Genomic DNA, 15,962 nt, shown 5'->3' with positions numbered 1-15,962 from the left:
TGAAAATGTGTAATGAGGTAATAAATCAAGTGGGAAGTAGGGTAAGTTTCTCATAGACTTCTATGGAATTACTTTTTCTTGCATTAGAATAAATGCAGGGTTTAAGACATACATTATCTTAACTTTTTTAGACCCACAGTCTACATCCACTTTTATACAGTCTATAGACTTCACCCACAGAACACTGCTGTGCTCCTTTAGTCCTTCCTCTTGGTATGAAGGAGGAGTGACTGAGGAGGGGAAGTGCTTGGAGGTATCAAACCTTACCATGTAACAAATGTCCAAGTATGCATTTGCATGCATTAACAGGATCTAATACATAAAAGTTCACACACTTACTACAAGGTCAGTTGGAGATTCACAGCTCCACACAAACACACAGCAGCCAGTGTCGTGGCACGGCCTCTATAAATGATGTCATCTAATAACTGCAGCTGTTGTTCTGTTGGTAAAGCATTAAGTTTTTTGTGAGCTTTAAACAAAAGTTTAATTTGTGCCCTCCAGTGATATTGCACATTGGGAGGCTTTGCTGTTGGTAATTTGTTAACTGGCAGAGCAGTAGTCACTGCAAAGTTAGGAGGGGAAAATTACCCTTTACTGGCATGGTTACACAGGTGGGGAACATGATAGGCATTGTTTTGCATTAGCAAGGATCATTATCTATTAAACAGATGTGGTCACTATAGTTTCCCCATTGGCCATGGAAAGTGTGAAATCTGTACAAAACACTTCTGTTTAGCAGGTGTATAAAATTTCAGTACATTTAGCTCGTCTGTCTCCCTTTTTAAAAATGTCCCTTCAAAACAATGGCATACAGTTATATATATGAATGTTGTAATGTAAATCTTTTCTAATTTCACTGAGTGAAATCGGTTAACCCTTTAAATGCCAGTTTGTTCGCACAATGCCACTGTCGGTGTTCACGAAAAAAAAACCTGAAATTATTTTCTGTATTCTAAGTGTGCTAGCAATTTTTTTCAGTCTAGCATATGCAAACAATTAGAAACAACATTGATTTTGGTACACAATTGTAAATAAATGCAATTATAAAGCCAGTGCTCTAGACTGAAAGCTTGATCACAGATTGTATGATTTTATGCCATAATGACTGTGGTTATAGTGGGTTTCAGAGGGGACATTTTTGTACTTAGTGTCTGTAATTTTGTTGTACTGTTTATTATAGATTTATTGTAGGAGTTGAGGTTAAACTTCCAAAATTCCAAAGAAAGAAAGCCAACACCCTTTACAAAATTTATGTCATATGCTTTAACACAGCCGAAATGATCAAAAGATTAAAAATTAAAAAACCCCAAAATGTCCCCAGTGAGACAAAATGGTCAAATGAAAGAATGTGAATATAACTGCATGCAGAAAGTGGCGATTATTCTACTGCTGCTAAAAGTTTAAAGACATGCTCTTCTTGCTAAGGATGTCATCTCAAGGACTATTACTATAACAGCATGTCAAGATTTTGCAAGTCCACTTGGCCCTAATGGCCTTGAGCAGGATAATGTGAAGTTCAAATTACATTTTATCACATATTGTGCCGTCCATCCCCTCTACTTCTCTCTGCATGGTGTGAGCTTGATGCAAGGGTAAAGGCAGCGTACTTGTTAAAGTATTCAGCACTGCAGGGTGCACAGTTTGTGAGAATTTTATAGCTTACTACACACCTTGCAGCAAGAAGTGCCTGTTTTGTTTCTTTCAGTTGTGTTGTTTTTTTAGTTGCCTTCTTGCTTGATCCTCATATTTTATAGATTTGTTTATTTTTCTGAGTGGAACTTCACTAATATTTTGTGCATTTAGTCATTTTTTAAGACCAGAATCCAACTCAAGTGGGCGAGTTGAAAGGTAGTGAAAACAGTTTGCTTCAGGCGAAAAATAAAATAGAAATGACAGACAACAGTGCATCATTCATTGGCCCCTTCAGTGCCAAAACATCCCCCATGTTGGAGAACACTTTGTGAGAGTCAACAACACACACATCAGCTGTGGCAGACAAGCGGAGAAACACACTCTTTTGGAATGAGTTCAGGATACTGGCAGGATTTTGAGTTGCACTTTAGCCAGGACTGTCCCACCCAGAGGACCAATGCTTCAAACTAACTAGCTGTACTGCTGTGCACAGACAGTGGAGGATGTTGCTGTGCATGTGGGAATTTCCAGTTACGTGTAAAGCTTATTAATTTTAATAATGGGGAACGAGACAGATATGCGTCCCACAGTGAGGCTGGACAGGGTCGCTTGTGGACAGGATAACTTGGGCTCCTCCATTTATTGACAGAGACTCTGTAGGAGACTAGTTAGTCCTATTCCAAATACCAGCAGTCATGACAGGAATGAATCACAAGTGGCAGAGAAGCTAGGAAGCCCAGAGCCAGGGTTTGACTGAGGGAAAACGATAAAAAAAACCCAACATTATTAAAGGTCTAACTGTTATTCCAAAACAGTTGAGTCGTTGTCTAAAACATAAATAAAACAGAATCGGATAATTTGCTAATCCTTTGTGGCATATATTCAATTGAAAACTATACAAAGACAGTATATTTTACCTCTTAAAACCTACCTGTTCACCACCAGCTAAAATGAAGATGAATAAAACTTAAATGGAATACAGGAATACAACACTAACACTGTTTACTGTTACTGCTGTATAACTAAGTCAACTTGCCCTCACAAAATGTATGCAGAAAACTTCATTGGCACATCTTCATCTACAAGGCCATGCTAGGTCCCCTCCTGTCTTACTTATGTAACCACCTGACACAGATCAACAGCAATACTCAGCTTCGTTCCTCTAAATGGATCACCTACCATGTTCCAATACTGAGTGGGGGAAAAATGCCTATTTTATTTTAAATTCTCCTATGTTGCCCCATGGTCTTGGAATAATCTGCAAACTGTTACATTTAACAAACCTAGGTATCCCTGGGGAAATTTAAAGCAATTCAAACAGTCCATGTAATTGAAAATTGCACATGTTTTACCTGAGTTGGATTCAGTACCCTCTTGTATCTATAATGTGTGTTTTACCTATTTTTCTTTTCTGATTATTTTTATTATATGTTGCCATGTATTGGCACTGTTATTTAATCTGTTACTGGCAACCGATCTTGGCCTGGTCTCCCTCAAAAAAGAGATTTCAATCTCAAGGGACTTCCTGGTAAAATTAAGGTAAAATAATTAAATTAATAAACAGTATGTCAGATTTCAATCGGCACTGTTGGTTTTACAATGAAGACAACAACTCCCATAATTTCATGCTGCTTCTCCATGGATCAAAGTCTGTCTTTAGTAATGGTTTAATTGAGAGGCCCCTAGCAGAAAGTACATAGCATGCGTTTAACGGCAGCCATTGGTAAATAATCTTTTATTTCTCAAGACTTTTTACATGATTCATATTCTCTTTTTGTTTATTTAGTCCTGCATGGAACCTCTCCATTCTCTGTTCGTGATACTTTGGTGCTATTCTAGACTCCTGTCCTGCTCACCAGACAGCGGAACCAGAGTCGAACGTATCTGCAAATGAAAGACACAGCTGGATTGTAGCATTTCCTTGTGAAATATGAACTTGAAACTGTGGTGTGGCGCACGAGGGTGAGATAGATGGAGTAAACCAAAAAGCTGTCCATCAATGCTCCACTGTGGCCGAGCTGGTTCTCATTATAGATGGGGTTTTGGCCCTGAACATGGAAGCGTGCTACGTTTGTCTCCCAGTTCTCTAGGTCAGCTCGTCTGTAAACACTGCTCTCAACGCTGGCGTTAAGAAAGAAAGAGCACAGGAAATAGTAGAGAGAATGGAAGAAAGATTTAATGTTTCCACAGGCATGAAGTCCCCCGGTAATTGATATCTCGTGTGCGTTTTAAAGCGTGTTCAGAGGTAGGCTGTTTTGACGGCGACGCTGATTATTTAAGCTGTCACAATGTCCTCCCTGGACTGTGAGCTTCGGTTGATAGGCTAAATGTTTTCATTTGTGTAAATACAGCTTTCCTTTGTGAATGAAAGGGGGGGGGCTGCATATGATATGTGACACCTGAGTGAGGAGAAAACAGGGAGGGATAAACTCTACAGGACAGCAGTATGGTTTTCATTTATGCCTTTTCAAAAGAGTTGGTGACCCAGAGAACTAACTGTTTTTCTCTCTGTTTCCCCCCTCTGCCTCTCCCCACAGTTCCGGAGATTTCTCTGTGATTCACCACTAGAGGTATGTATTTCCTTTGGCCTGTTGACAGGTTAATAAACCCTCCTTTTTAAATGTCTCTATTCATCCATATGTGTTACCTGTAATGATTTAACAACCACGAAAAGGTCGTCCTTGCGAAATTACTGTCACGTAGATGATGATAATGATTTGGAAAAAATGGCCAGCATTTCAGTGTTTAGTTGTGCATCAAACACACTCAAAAGGGGATAAGTTTCCTTCGTCCAGCACATACCTACCCCACCACCTTTGCTCTCTCTCTTCAAGAGCCCTCCAGCTCGAGGGGAGGGGTTAGGGGATTCAGGAAGGGGGTTTTGTTTCATATTGAAGGGGTTTTAATTTAGCCCTGTCTCAGTGAAAGGGGGTGCTGAGGGAGGAAAGCAGTGAAATGTGGTGTCCAGATTGCGTTGCAACTGTGTTCAACACAAGGTCTTCAGACCAGTCCTTTCCTGTGGCCTTCACAGAATGGGACGTACCACTGCTCTTCACTTTATGTGGTGTGGGACAGATTACTGGCTGATTAGGCAGCTTTGTGGGCATCTTTTTGGGAGCCAACAGATGGCAATCGAGTTAGCTGAGTTCGCAGAAAGAAGTAATTATTTAGGCACCACGGGAAGTTTGATATCAGCTTCTGGTGCATTAATTCAGGTTTGGTTTGAGGTAACCTCCCCAAGCCCTGTCAGATGAACTCACGGCCCCCCTCATCAATTTCTAATGTATGCTCCATATGTATAAAAACACTCTATTATAGTGGACATTGATTTATTCATACAATTTTCAATATTTTGGTTGGTTCAATCAGTCATGCAGCTACTATTACTTGGGGTGACACTCAATAATCTAAAAGTAATGGGTAAATAACCATTACTTTTAGATTACTTGTCAACTTCTTATCTGTTAGGCAACTTGAGGTAATTTCAATTGTTTATCTGCTACTTTAAGATAATTATTTCAACCACTTTTCTATTACTTTAAGCTAATTATTTCAACCACTTTTCTATTACTTTAAGCTAATTATTTCAACCACTTTTCTATTACTTTAAGCAAATTATTTCAACCACTTTTCTATTACTTTAAGCTAATTATTTGCACTGGTTAGTCAGTAACATTACTTTTCGTCAGCTCTATCAACCATCTGTTGATAAGAACTTCTGTAAACACTTTTTAACTACTTTTCATGGGCTCTTTTGGTGTTCTTATTATGTGGCTGTATTCTTGAAATCAAATCATATTTTCTTTTTTTTCGTACTTTGTTGATCTACTGTACAATAATTGGACATTCCCCATGGCGATAGCCCTCTAGGGTGAAAGTACCCCGGTTAGAAATCAATCATTAATTAATACAATCTTGCTTGCAATCCACTGACTGATTACATTTATAGATGGGTGTAATATGATGGATATTGATGACATCTGGAAGAGGATTCACTGTTGGGCTGTGGTATTCCCTGTGGTCTCTGGGTGAGATGAAGGTGCAGCCAGGCATCACTGAGCACTTAGCAGGCTTGGAGAGCTGCAGCCTTCAGAAACACCAGTGGACCTGTTGGGTCAGGACAATTACACCAGCAATTAGACCCAAGATGGGCACTTCTAACAGCCAATTTAATGGGATTGAGGGCCAGGAGCGCACACAAACCGACTGACACAGAGACACACAAACACAGTCACTCCGTGTTGCCCCCGTGAGCCCCCTCAGGTCTTCACTAATGAACATCATTAGTGTTTATAGGAAACAAGCTTTTATCACCTCGTCAAGGCTGGCGGCCAGGCACTCTGAATTACACAGTTGTGCACACACACACACACACACACACACACACACACACACACGGACTGTGGCACACTGCCTCACATATCTTCCTGCCTTCACTGTCCCCTCTCCTCAGACTGGTCCAGGGGGCCGTCTCCATTTATTTGGCCTCCTCTCGCCCAACTTGTTTTTATTTCCTTCTCTGATCTCTCTCTCTCTGTCTTCTTCTGTCTCTCTCCAAATGCTCTCCATTTCAGAGTGATTATGCGTGGCTTTCTGCGCTACCTCTGCGTGTCGGCCTCCATCTGTCTCCAATCAGAACGCTATTAAAACACACACAGACACTCACCACATGGACCTGCATACTGTGTGGTTCATCAGCTCACATGTACGCCTGCATTTATACAAATGTATGCAAACTGCATACTTACAAATCTGACTGCAGCTAATTAGAGCCCAGGTTGTCCGACTTGTTTGTTTGTTGCTGTGTTCAATTTCACCAAAATTGCAGAGGATTCGTGCAGAAACTCTGAGGTAATTAACATCAGCTGTCCCTGAATCCTCTGTTTTTTACGCACACAAACAGACATGTAAACACATTCGTGCAGGCGGATAAACAGTGGCACATCAGTACCTGCACACATGATGAGCAGCAGTCATGCAGGTGTCTGTCACTGCACTTGACCTTGGTGAGGTCTAAGTGGCTGTGCTGGAGAAACTCCAGGTTTTATGGGGCTGTGTGGGGTTCGTGCACTCATTCTGTTTCTAGTTATTGTTCTTTACAGCCTCCAAATGTGTCTAACCAAAGGGCAAACACTCATTAACAGGGGTGTTGGCCAATTAGTCACTGTTTTTTTATGGCTTCAGCTCTCAAGCTTTCTCTCTGTCTGTCCTTCTGTGATTTGGCCTTCCTTTCCCTCAGAGGAAGTGAATAAGAATTTTATTTATGTAAAGAAACACAGATACACATCAGCGGGGATTGCACCAGCTGACATACCGTATTAGTGAACACATAGACCCCACTGTACATTCCTCAGCTGCAAGCCAAGAGTTGACCAGTAAAGTAACTAGTAGTAAAAAGTAAGTTTTGCTTTACAGTATGGAATAAATGCATACATTGGCATACAGTCATGCATATGCTAATGGTGCTCATACTGTGAGCTATGCTACACCTGCAGCCTGCTTGCAGGGCTTGCTGTGTGTACATTCGTGTGTAAATGCACATTAGTGAGTGTGAAACAGAGAGAGAGAATTTGAAAATGTGAGTTCAACATCTGTTGTTGGTCAGTGCCAGAATCCCAACAGCATCATGGCTGCAGTAGGTGTAACAACTCAGTGGTGCACATTTGCAAAGAGTGAAGGTTAAACTTTAAGAATTAGCGGTAACATGGTAAATGCTCATCTACCATCCCTAGAATAGAATAGAATAGAATAGAATAGGTCTTTATTTGTCATTGTCACATGTACAACGAAATTCAAAGTGCTCTCCAGTAAGTGCAACATTTAAGTCTATAAAAATATAAATATAAAAAGAAAAATATGTACAATTCAAAATAACCAGTTTAGACAAACACATAAACACACCCAGACACATGCATAGTCGCACAGGAAAAAAAACAAAAACAACAAACAAACAGCATGAACACACAGTCGAGACAAACAACAGTACAGAACATATCTCAAGTGTGTTGAGCCATCAATGTGAATGCAGTGCAATATTATCGTTTTTTTCCAGTATTGAGGGTGGTTATTGCAGTTGGATAAAAGCTGTGTTTGAGTCTGTTAGTCCCTGAATAGATTTCCACCAAAAATGAAAAAAATAGAATGAATGTGCTATGTATCCCAAGTGATTAACAGTAATAAACATGTCAAGCACAAACCAAGTGTGTTTTAGTATGACATGAAAGAATATGTTTATTAACCACATAAAAGTGGCTAATAAATAATTGCACAATGCAAGTACAAACAATAAAAGAAAATAAAGTGAACTACAAAATAAATATAATAAATAAAAACACATAAAAATGAATACCTGAGGGGAAAGCACTCAAAGACAACCATGAAATTGTAAATGAAACCATGCTTCTTACGAATACATTGTGTCATTCACCATTGTTGTGAGGAAGTGGAATAAACTCAAAGCTATTTCCTAAATCTGTTCCTCTGCGAATATCTGTCACATCCAAACTCTCTTAGCTCATGCCAAGCCTTTGTCCATCCTGTTTTTGGAAAGCAATGTTTCAAACAGCGGCTTTGATCTGATGCTTTTTGTAATTTCGTCATTTAATGAAATGTCACCCTTGTTTACTAAAGTTGGACTTTTTGATTAATGTGCTACAAACAAAACATGTAAATGAATGATTAAAAGGAATACAGAATCTAGCAGACGCCTATGAGCCGCAAAGTGATCTACTAACCTTTTTAAGCTCAAGACAATAATGTCCTTTAAAATGTTTGTGAAGAACATCAGTTGTTTAAGTTCCCCCTTCACTCAAAAATGTGTTTTTCTTAGTTGTTGTCTGCACACTTCCCAAATAACTGTGATTTAAACTTTGAAGGCCAATCAAAAGCTGTAAAAGAAACCTTAAACCTTCAGGACAGAGCTGACTTTTGAGTACAGCCACTGCCAGTTACAAGCTAACAAACAACATACACTAATAAAAGATGGCAACTACACTTCTGATACGCCAACAATTCTCACATTTTTGTGCACAACAGACTCATCTGATTCTGCAGACTTAAACAAGAATGGCTGATTGTGTTGATCAGGATTCAAATATGACCTGCACTGCTCTGTTACTGGTCAACCTAGTGCGAGCAGTTGTGATGGAACTTTACTATGTCAAACAATAATATTAATCATAGCAGATTATTTTTATATACTTTGAAACATGTCTGAAGGAATACTATAAGGCTTAATGTCATGCATAATTGAGAGCGTAGCCACTTTTAGTGACAGGTATACAGAAGAGGATTAGAAAAAAAAAATTATATACTTAGAGAAAAAATCTAAATACAATGTCGGGAATAGTCAACTTTTTGAGTTTGGTAAATCAGACTGCAAGCTACAACCTGATTTTCCTCAATATGTCTAATATATGTCTAAATTCACATAAAAGCAGATTTCCCCCAAAAAAAGTTGTAGTTGCCTACTACCAAGAATAGCTCATTTATGTGTTGGGGGATTTTAATACTATTTCACCCTTAAATATTGTTATTAGGATCTTAGGATCTTAGTTATTGCTCATTTTATGACATTGATGGAAATCAGGTTGCAGCTTGCAGTCTACTTAACTGTTCTGATTTCTTTCTCAAAAACAACTTCCAACTTTCCAACTTTACCAAACTTAAAAAATGACTTTATTCTTGACATTTTGACTTTTTCCACGAACTGCATAATGAAAAAAAAAATCCTCCTCATTATTTTTTTCTCTTACCTGGCCCCAATCCTCTTCCGTACAGGTGAGTGCTGTCACATGTGCCATGCTTTATAAACTAGTCTTTATTCGGCCCGCCTCAGCTCGACTATTTATTTATTAGATACTACATAGTTGTATACTTGACCTCTTTATATTGTTGCTACAGTACAGTCTGTTCCATTCTCCCCTGTCATTAGAGCCAGATCAGGCTTACATTTGGGTGAAACATCACAGAAAAGTATCTGAAAGTTAATATCATACACTCGGTTTCTGTTTCAGACAATTGGTTGAAACAAACATTCAGTACACCACCTCCCCACTTTACCACCTCCCCACTTTGTCAGGACAAGCACACTGCTCATGCTGCCCTGTGTTTAGGCCATATGAGAGCGATTTGGGGCTGCAGGGGAAGCTCTGGGGTGGTTTGAAGTGTTCCAGAGAATGTTTAGATTGTTGTCACAGTGGCAAGGACACAACCATTAGGCTGTCGTCTGAGGTGACGCACAGGTCAGTCACACACAATCGGCCTTGGACATGGTAAAAACAAACATGCAAACTCAGACAGACATCACTTCTATTGCACAGGCATTCAGGTTCACATCATTGTACTCGAGCTTGTATACTGGAGGTGGGGTAAGAAAAAAATTCTACCTCTCTTACACACACCGATCACCTCTCGCTCTTTCCCTTTTACTTACAACTTCTAAACTGACACAGAGGGGCCCCTGACAAAGCCTCCAGTGTTTCTGGAGGAACCGGTGCCAAGAAATAACAGGCTGCCTGCTTTCACAGACGGACAGTTCCCCCAACCTCCGACACACACACACACACACACACACACACACACACACACACACAGAGCCACATAGAGTGCAGCGCTTGCTCCAGATGTGGTGCCTGTCACCCTTCAACACCCCCAGTTGCCCTCCAAATAACTGCTTTTTTCTTGATTCTTCCCTCCTTTTTACCTAAACCCACATCATCTTCATCTCCTATCATATATCATACGTCCTCTGATGTGGAGCAGCATTTTAGACAATTTAATCATCCCTTCCCACTCAACTACCCACACGCACACAAAAGTAAATGGACTCTGGTGTATATTGTGTCAGACAGGTAATCAGACCTGAGTGTTCAAGAGGCCTGAGTTGGGAAGGGAGGGGGGGGGTAATTTTATTTTTACTACCGGCGCTACTTAAGAAAACCTTACATGGTGGTAAGGAGGAATGTGGCACACAGTCAACCCACTGGTGACGTTCAGCGCTGTGGGGTCACAAAGCTGCAGGGAGTGTGTGTGTTTTTATTTGGTCAGGTTTAATTTGGTCAGAGTGTGGGCCCAGTGGCACGATGGATTAGCGAGCTAGCTTTCTCAGTGTTGTGATAACTAGCAGCGTCTGCGCTACTTAACTGGGTCCAGATGAATGTTGGTGAAGGAGAAGGATCCTGTTACTAGTGGGCTGAAGAGAGAGACACACACACACACACACACACACACACACACACACACACACACACAAACCAATACTCTGACTTTTAACCCTAACCCCAAGCCTCTAGTCTTAATCCTCTGTGATAAAAGCAGTAAAGTGACTTGATTGAAAAACCCAGCATGCAGATCCCTATGAGAAACGCAACGTGTGTCAAACACTTAACTGTTTTATTAATGGAGTAGACTCAAGCACGCGGGTGTACACCTACACCCACATTCTTTCATGCCACATGGAGAGAGCAGACACAGACATATAGGAGAAAGCTTGGCAACACTCCACCACCGCCTGGTGAAATGGATTTTGCTCACGCAGGGTCTTTTATTAAAAAGTCCTCTCCTGGAGTGTTTCTGTGGCCAGCCCCCCCCCCCCCCTAAACTCCACCCTGCTCCTGCTCTCACTCCACATTTGGGAGCCATTAGCAGGATGAACGTGAGGCTACTGTACACCCCCACACATAATGCGTGAGGCCTGGCAGGGAAAAGTCTGGATTATGATCCACCATCATACAGGTGTGTGTGTGTGTAAGGCACAGAAAGTAGATCCGTGCAAGAAAGTAAAAACAGTCCTATTAAATACCACATACTCATTCCACTGTGATTTATATATTTTAAATACAAACTATATGACACACAAGAGTACTGCTATAGTTCTGACCAGCGACCACCTTCTCTTACTGTTCTCCTCTCTTTGTCTCTCCCCAGGCGGAACATTCTCCAGATGGGCCCGAGGTGGGCTACGGCTCCTTCCACCAGCAGTACTGGCTGGACGGGCGCATCGTGGCGGTGGGGGTGCTGGATATCCTGCCCACCTGTGTGTCCTCTGTCTACCTGTATTACCACCCAGACTTTGCCTCGCTGTCTCTGGGCTCCTACTCTGCTCTCAGGTTGGTTGCCAGGACTCAAACTGTGGCCCGTGGGCCAATGGTGGCCCTCAGAAAAATTTAGCGTGACATGAAATGCATGCATTAGGTTTTTAATATTCTGATGTTCATTTCAGTACCTTTCCTTTAAATAGTTTATGTTTAATGCACTACACGGCTGCTGCGTAAAAAGGATTTTGGTAGACAAAGCACACAACTTGAGTCAAAGTATAGATACTCCCAGTTAAATATTACTCCAATATAAATGAAAGTTGTTCAGTCAATTTTTTACTTGACTTAAAAGTACTGGAGTGGCTTCTTTTAAATTTACTGTGGTGTACAAAAGTACTTTTTATTTATATATTTTCAGCATTTTTTGCATATTGTGTTGTTGCTACAATGCATTTACAGAGCTGAATGACTCTGAAATAACCTAATGAATGCATTGACTTGCTTCTAGAACCTTACATTTAAGTATTGGCTCTTTACTTCCAATAACGGTTGTTGTCAACCTGAGTAATCTTCAAGTTATCTTCACTTTGCTGTCTCCACCATGCCTCTCTGCTCTAAGAAAGTACACATGAAAGAACTGCTAATGTTGGCGTTTATCAATGGTATGTTCTTTAATGATTTAGCCCCGGGCCTGTTTCAGTATCCATCCCTAAACAGCATGTGGCGTGTTGCATTTTTGAGAAGAAAAGAAAATTAATCCACTGCCTTCAAAGCTAAGCACTAAACTAACAAGAGCTTTGGAATGCTTATATGAATGTAGTCGAATAGAAGTATAGTATAAATAATATCCTGAAGCAAAGTACCCAAGTAAATGTACTTCATTACTGTCCACCCCTGGCACTCAATCATTTGCTGGCTCCCAAAATTGGTATCTGTCATCAAATCTTTCCCCCCAACTTTGACCATTTACATCATCCTTTTTCTGTAGTTTTCAACATATTCAATGATGGTGGAGATGACATGTGAGGAACTGTGTCAGCGCTCATGTTTCATAAAATCAGGACCATATTTTTGTTGCTTTCTGTCACATAAAGGATGCTGCAATTTGTTCTGATTGCTATTAAGCAAGAATTTTTTGCAGCAGATTTCCTTTCAAATGTAACCCAGTGAAGCACGATGCAAATAGTGATGTAGAGGGCAGTAAAGCTTCAGTGATATCCACATAATGTACAGTAATTAATGATTTTATGTAGCTCATTTTGAGAGAGAAATTGTCTCATTAATGACCATTCCCTCCTTTCTTCTCTTCTATTATTCCACCCTTCTCACTCCTTATATTTGCCCTCCTCTTAACCTGCTCTCTCCCCGACTCTTGATCTATTCGTCTCCTCCCAAATTTTTATCTCTCCTTAGAACTGTATACTATAAGTGCCATAATGCTTTGGGTTGGGAAAAGTACCTCTTTCTTCACACTTGATTGGCTGAGGCAGTACTCTGTTTGTGGTTCAGCTGACGACAGCTCTCTCTGCCAAGATGAAATAAGAGAACACACACATACGCTACAGGCGCACATATCTGGCGTTTCCTGTAAAATGTAACCCAATAATGTGAGAAAGGCTTTTTAAAATATTTCTGCACAGATGTGGGAGCCTGGGTGATCTCCGCTTTAAAGTTTGTGTGTTACAGGTGTTCGTACGTGAGTTGTGAGCGGTCATTCGTGTGTGTAATCGCACACTAAGTCAGCCCAGCAGTTCGGACAGACAGGCTCTACTCATATAGAGGCAACACCCTCAGGTCATCATAAGCACACAGTTCCCCATCACTTATTATTGTAAGAGTCTGACTCCAAGAGTAACACAGAGTGCTCGGTGTGTGGAGGAGGCCTTGGAGAAGGGAGCCAGCGGGACTAAAAATCCTCCTGCTTGTTTACAGACACCAGAGCCCGGGCCTTTGATCCGGTCTGGACACTCCCTAGTCTGCTTGGCCTGGCTGACTCTGTCCAAAACTTACTGTGCAGAATGCATGTACTCACACCCCGCACAACTTGTGCAAACATTCATTACATTAGATGGTGTTTCTTCTCCACAGCAGGCCCAACTGGACTGGAACCCAGGCTGTTGAACCATGTGCAAGTGCACTCAAAAAAGAAAAAGAAAAAGGGATTAATCCTATGCATCACTGAGGACATTGTTTGCCTTTTATTTATTTAAAAAATGGCTATGTTAATGCATATGGCATGAACTTTTTTTTGGTTAAAGTGAAAAAATTATTAAAATATTTTTTTTGCACTATAAAAATGTGTTAATTAGAAATATTCCCACAAGCATTTATTATAGAGAAAATAATTAAATTTTTGTTTTTTTTCAACTACCGCGGCATTATGTAAACAAACTGACATATGTATAAGGTTAGAAGTCTGAAAATTCAACAAGTAGAAAATACTAATAAATAATTTTATTGCAGTTGATGCAGATGTCTTGGCCTCATCAGGCATCTTCAGAGGAACTTTTTAAAAACTGAAACACAAGGGGGAAATAAAAACAAATATACATGAAAAGTAGCAGAGCTTTGCTTTTTATAATAACAAAAAGCTGTGGAAAGGTTTTAGAAAGACTGGGAAAAGTTTGGGAATTTTATACAAGTACTTCAGTGGGATTATTATTATTTTTTACATATTTTTCTGGTCATCACCTGAGACAAACCCTACAGGCTGTAGGGTTTGGATTACTTTTGTGTTCAAACATGTATGTTACAAAAGTACAAAAACAAGAACAGCACAGTGTGCTCTCTGTACATTAATAGGTGTGTGTATATGTGCGATTCAGCCGCAGAAACAGGAGAGGGAGATGTTGAGGAATGTCTTGCAGGAGTGCAGCTCCTTCTGCCACGGGCCCCGAGGACAGGAGGAGGAGGAGGAGGAGAACTAAAGAGGCACATAATGAGGTGCCTGAGGCGCTGTGTGTAGGAAACACAGCTGGTGTCCGACCGCGATCACTTTCTTATGAGGATGTCCTGATTATGTCCCGTCGCCCTTCATCCTCATCCAAGTTCTTACATATAACCACTAATTGCTGATACAGAACCCAGAACTTCATTTTTTTTTTTAAATATGCAAGTCTATTTTCTCATACATAATTAAGTGGCTGAATGCACATGTAGCCTAGCAAACCACCTTTAAAATAAGTATTTAGATTCAGGTGAAAAGATCTACAAATAATGACTTAAAATCTTCTTTTGTTTAGTGTAGTTAAATGTTGAGGTTATACCAAAGCAACATGTTATAGGTGTGCAGAAATAATGGCGATACTGCAGATATTATCAGGCCCCAATTTGCAGCTTAAACCTAAACCATCCCCAACTTAAAGTTTAGCCGCACTTCACCACAGAACCAAATGTATCTCAGATCGTCCATTGCAACTTTTCATAGACATTGCATGGCAGATTGCTGCATTCTTTTACCGCTTGGTGTGTTTTTTCAGGGTTACACCTGCAAAATGTAGCAGATAAGATGTTTGCTTGCTTGCTCGCTTGCTGCTGCATTCTCTCATATCATTTATTTAAACTAAATGCTGCTGTTTGTTTATGCCTTGTAGTATTCAGTTCACATGCCTTTAACTTGTAACTTTTCCAATTTCTAAAGAATTGCAGCAGAGCATTGCTGTGCTGGAGCAAACAAACTGGAGAGACTGGAAATTGATCAGATATTACATAGACAATACTGGTCTTAAAAAGTGCCTTGTTTGGCCCAAGTCTTAAACCTGCAGACAAGCTCAACATCCTTCATTTTTTACTTATTTACAATACACACTAAGCTTCTGTGTGCTTCCCATCACTAGACTGTTTTTATCCCAATCAACACTGTTCTTGTTGTGTTTGGTAATGAAATGTTTCCGCATGCATGTGAAGCAGTAAGCACCTTGTGGTATGCACTATTTGTGTGTGCGTGCATGCATGCATGTGTGTGTGCATGTGTGTGTGTGTGTGTGTGTGTGTACATCAGTATGAGGGAAGCTGTGCAGGAGCAGAGGGCTTGATAATTGGCTTGTGCTGGAGTGTCAGATGGCTGAAGAGGGGATAATGGCGGACTCAAGCTGCTGCCATGGGGGTGGAGGTGGGGGTGTGAAGGCCTCAAGTGAAGGGGGGTGCGCAGGGCTTTTTGTGAATGGGCCCCTCGCCTCTCTTGACCCCCCTCCCCCAATTCAGGCCTGCCGGGCGCTTTTGTGGAGAGGGGATGGGAACCCAGGAACCTGGCAGCAAGCGGGTGACCTTCTAGCACCTCGCTCTCGCTGC

General features: G+C 40.7%; 1 protein-coding gene across 4 annotated transcripts in view; it reads left to right on the top strand.

Annotated features, from left to right (window-relative positions):
* The window catches only part of LOC131993362 (arginyl-tRNA--protein transferase 1), an 81,185-nt gene that overhangs the window by 29,838 nt on the left and 35,385 nt on the right, over nucleotides 1-15,962 (top strand). For all 4 annotated transcript variants that reach the window (XM_059359232.1, XM_059359231.1, XM_059359230.1 and 1 more), the window contains 2 exons: nucleotides 4,173-4,205; nucleotides 11,563-11,744. In XM_059359232.1, coding sequence (XP_059215215.1) covers nucleotides 4,173-4,205; nucleotides 11,563-11,744 — 215 coding nt within the window. The remainder of the gene's footprint in view (nucleotides 1-4,172; nucleotides 4,206-11,562; nucleotides 11,745-15,962) is intronic.

The sequence above is a fragment of the Centropristis striata genome, chromosome 20, assembly GCF_030273125.1.
Source record: "Centropristis striata isolate RG_2023a ecotype Rhode Island chromosome 20, C.striata_1.0, whole genome shotgun sequence".
Classification (NCBI taxonomy): Eukaryota; Metazoa; Chordata; class Actinopteri; order Perciformes; family Serranidae; genus Centropristis; species Centropristis striata.
This window is presented reverse-complemented; position numbering and strand designations above follow the sequence as displayed.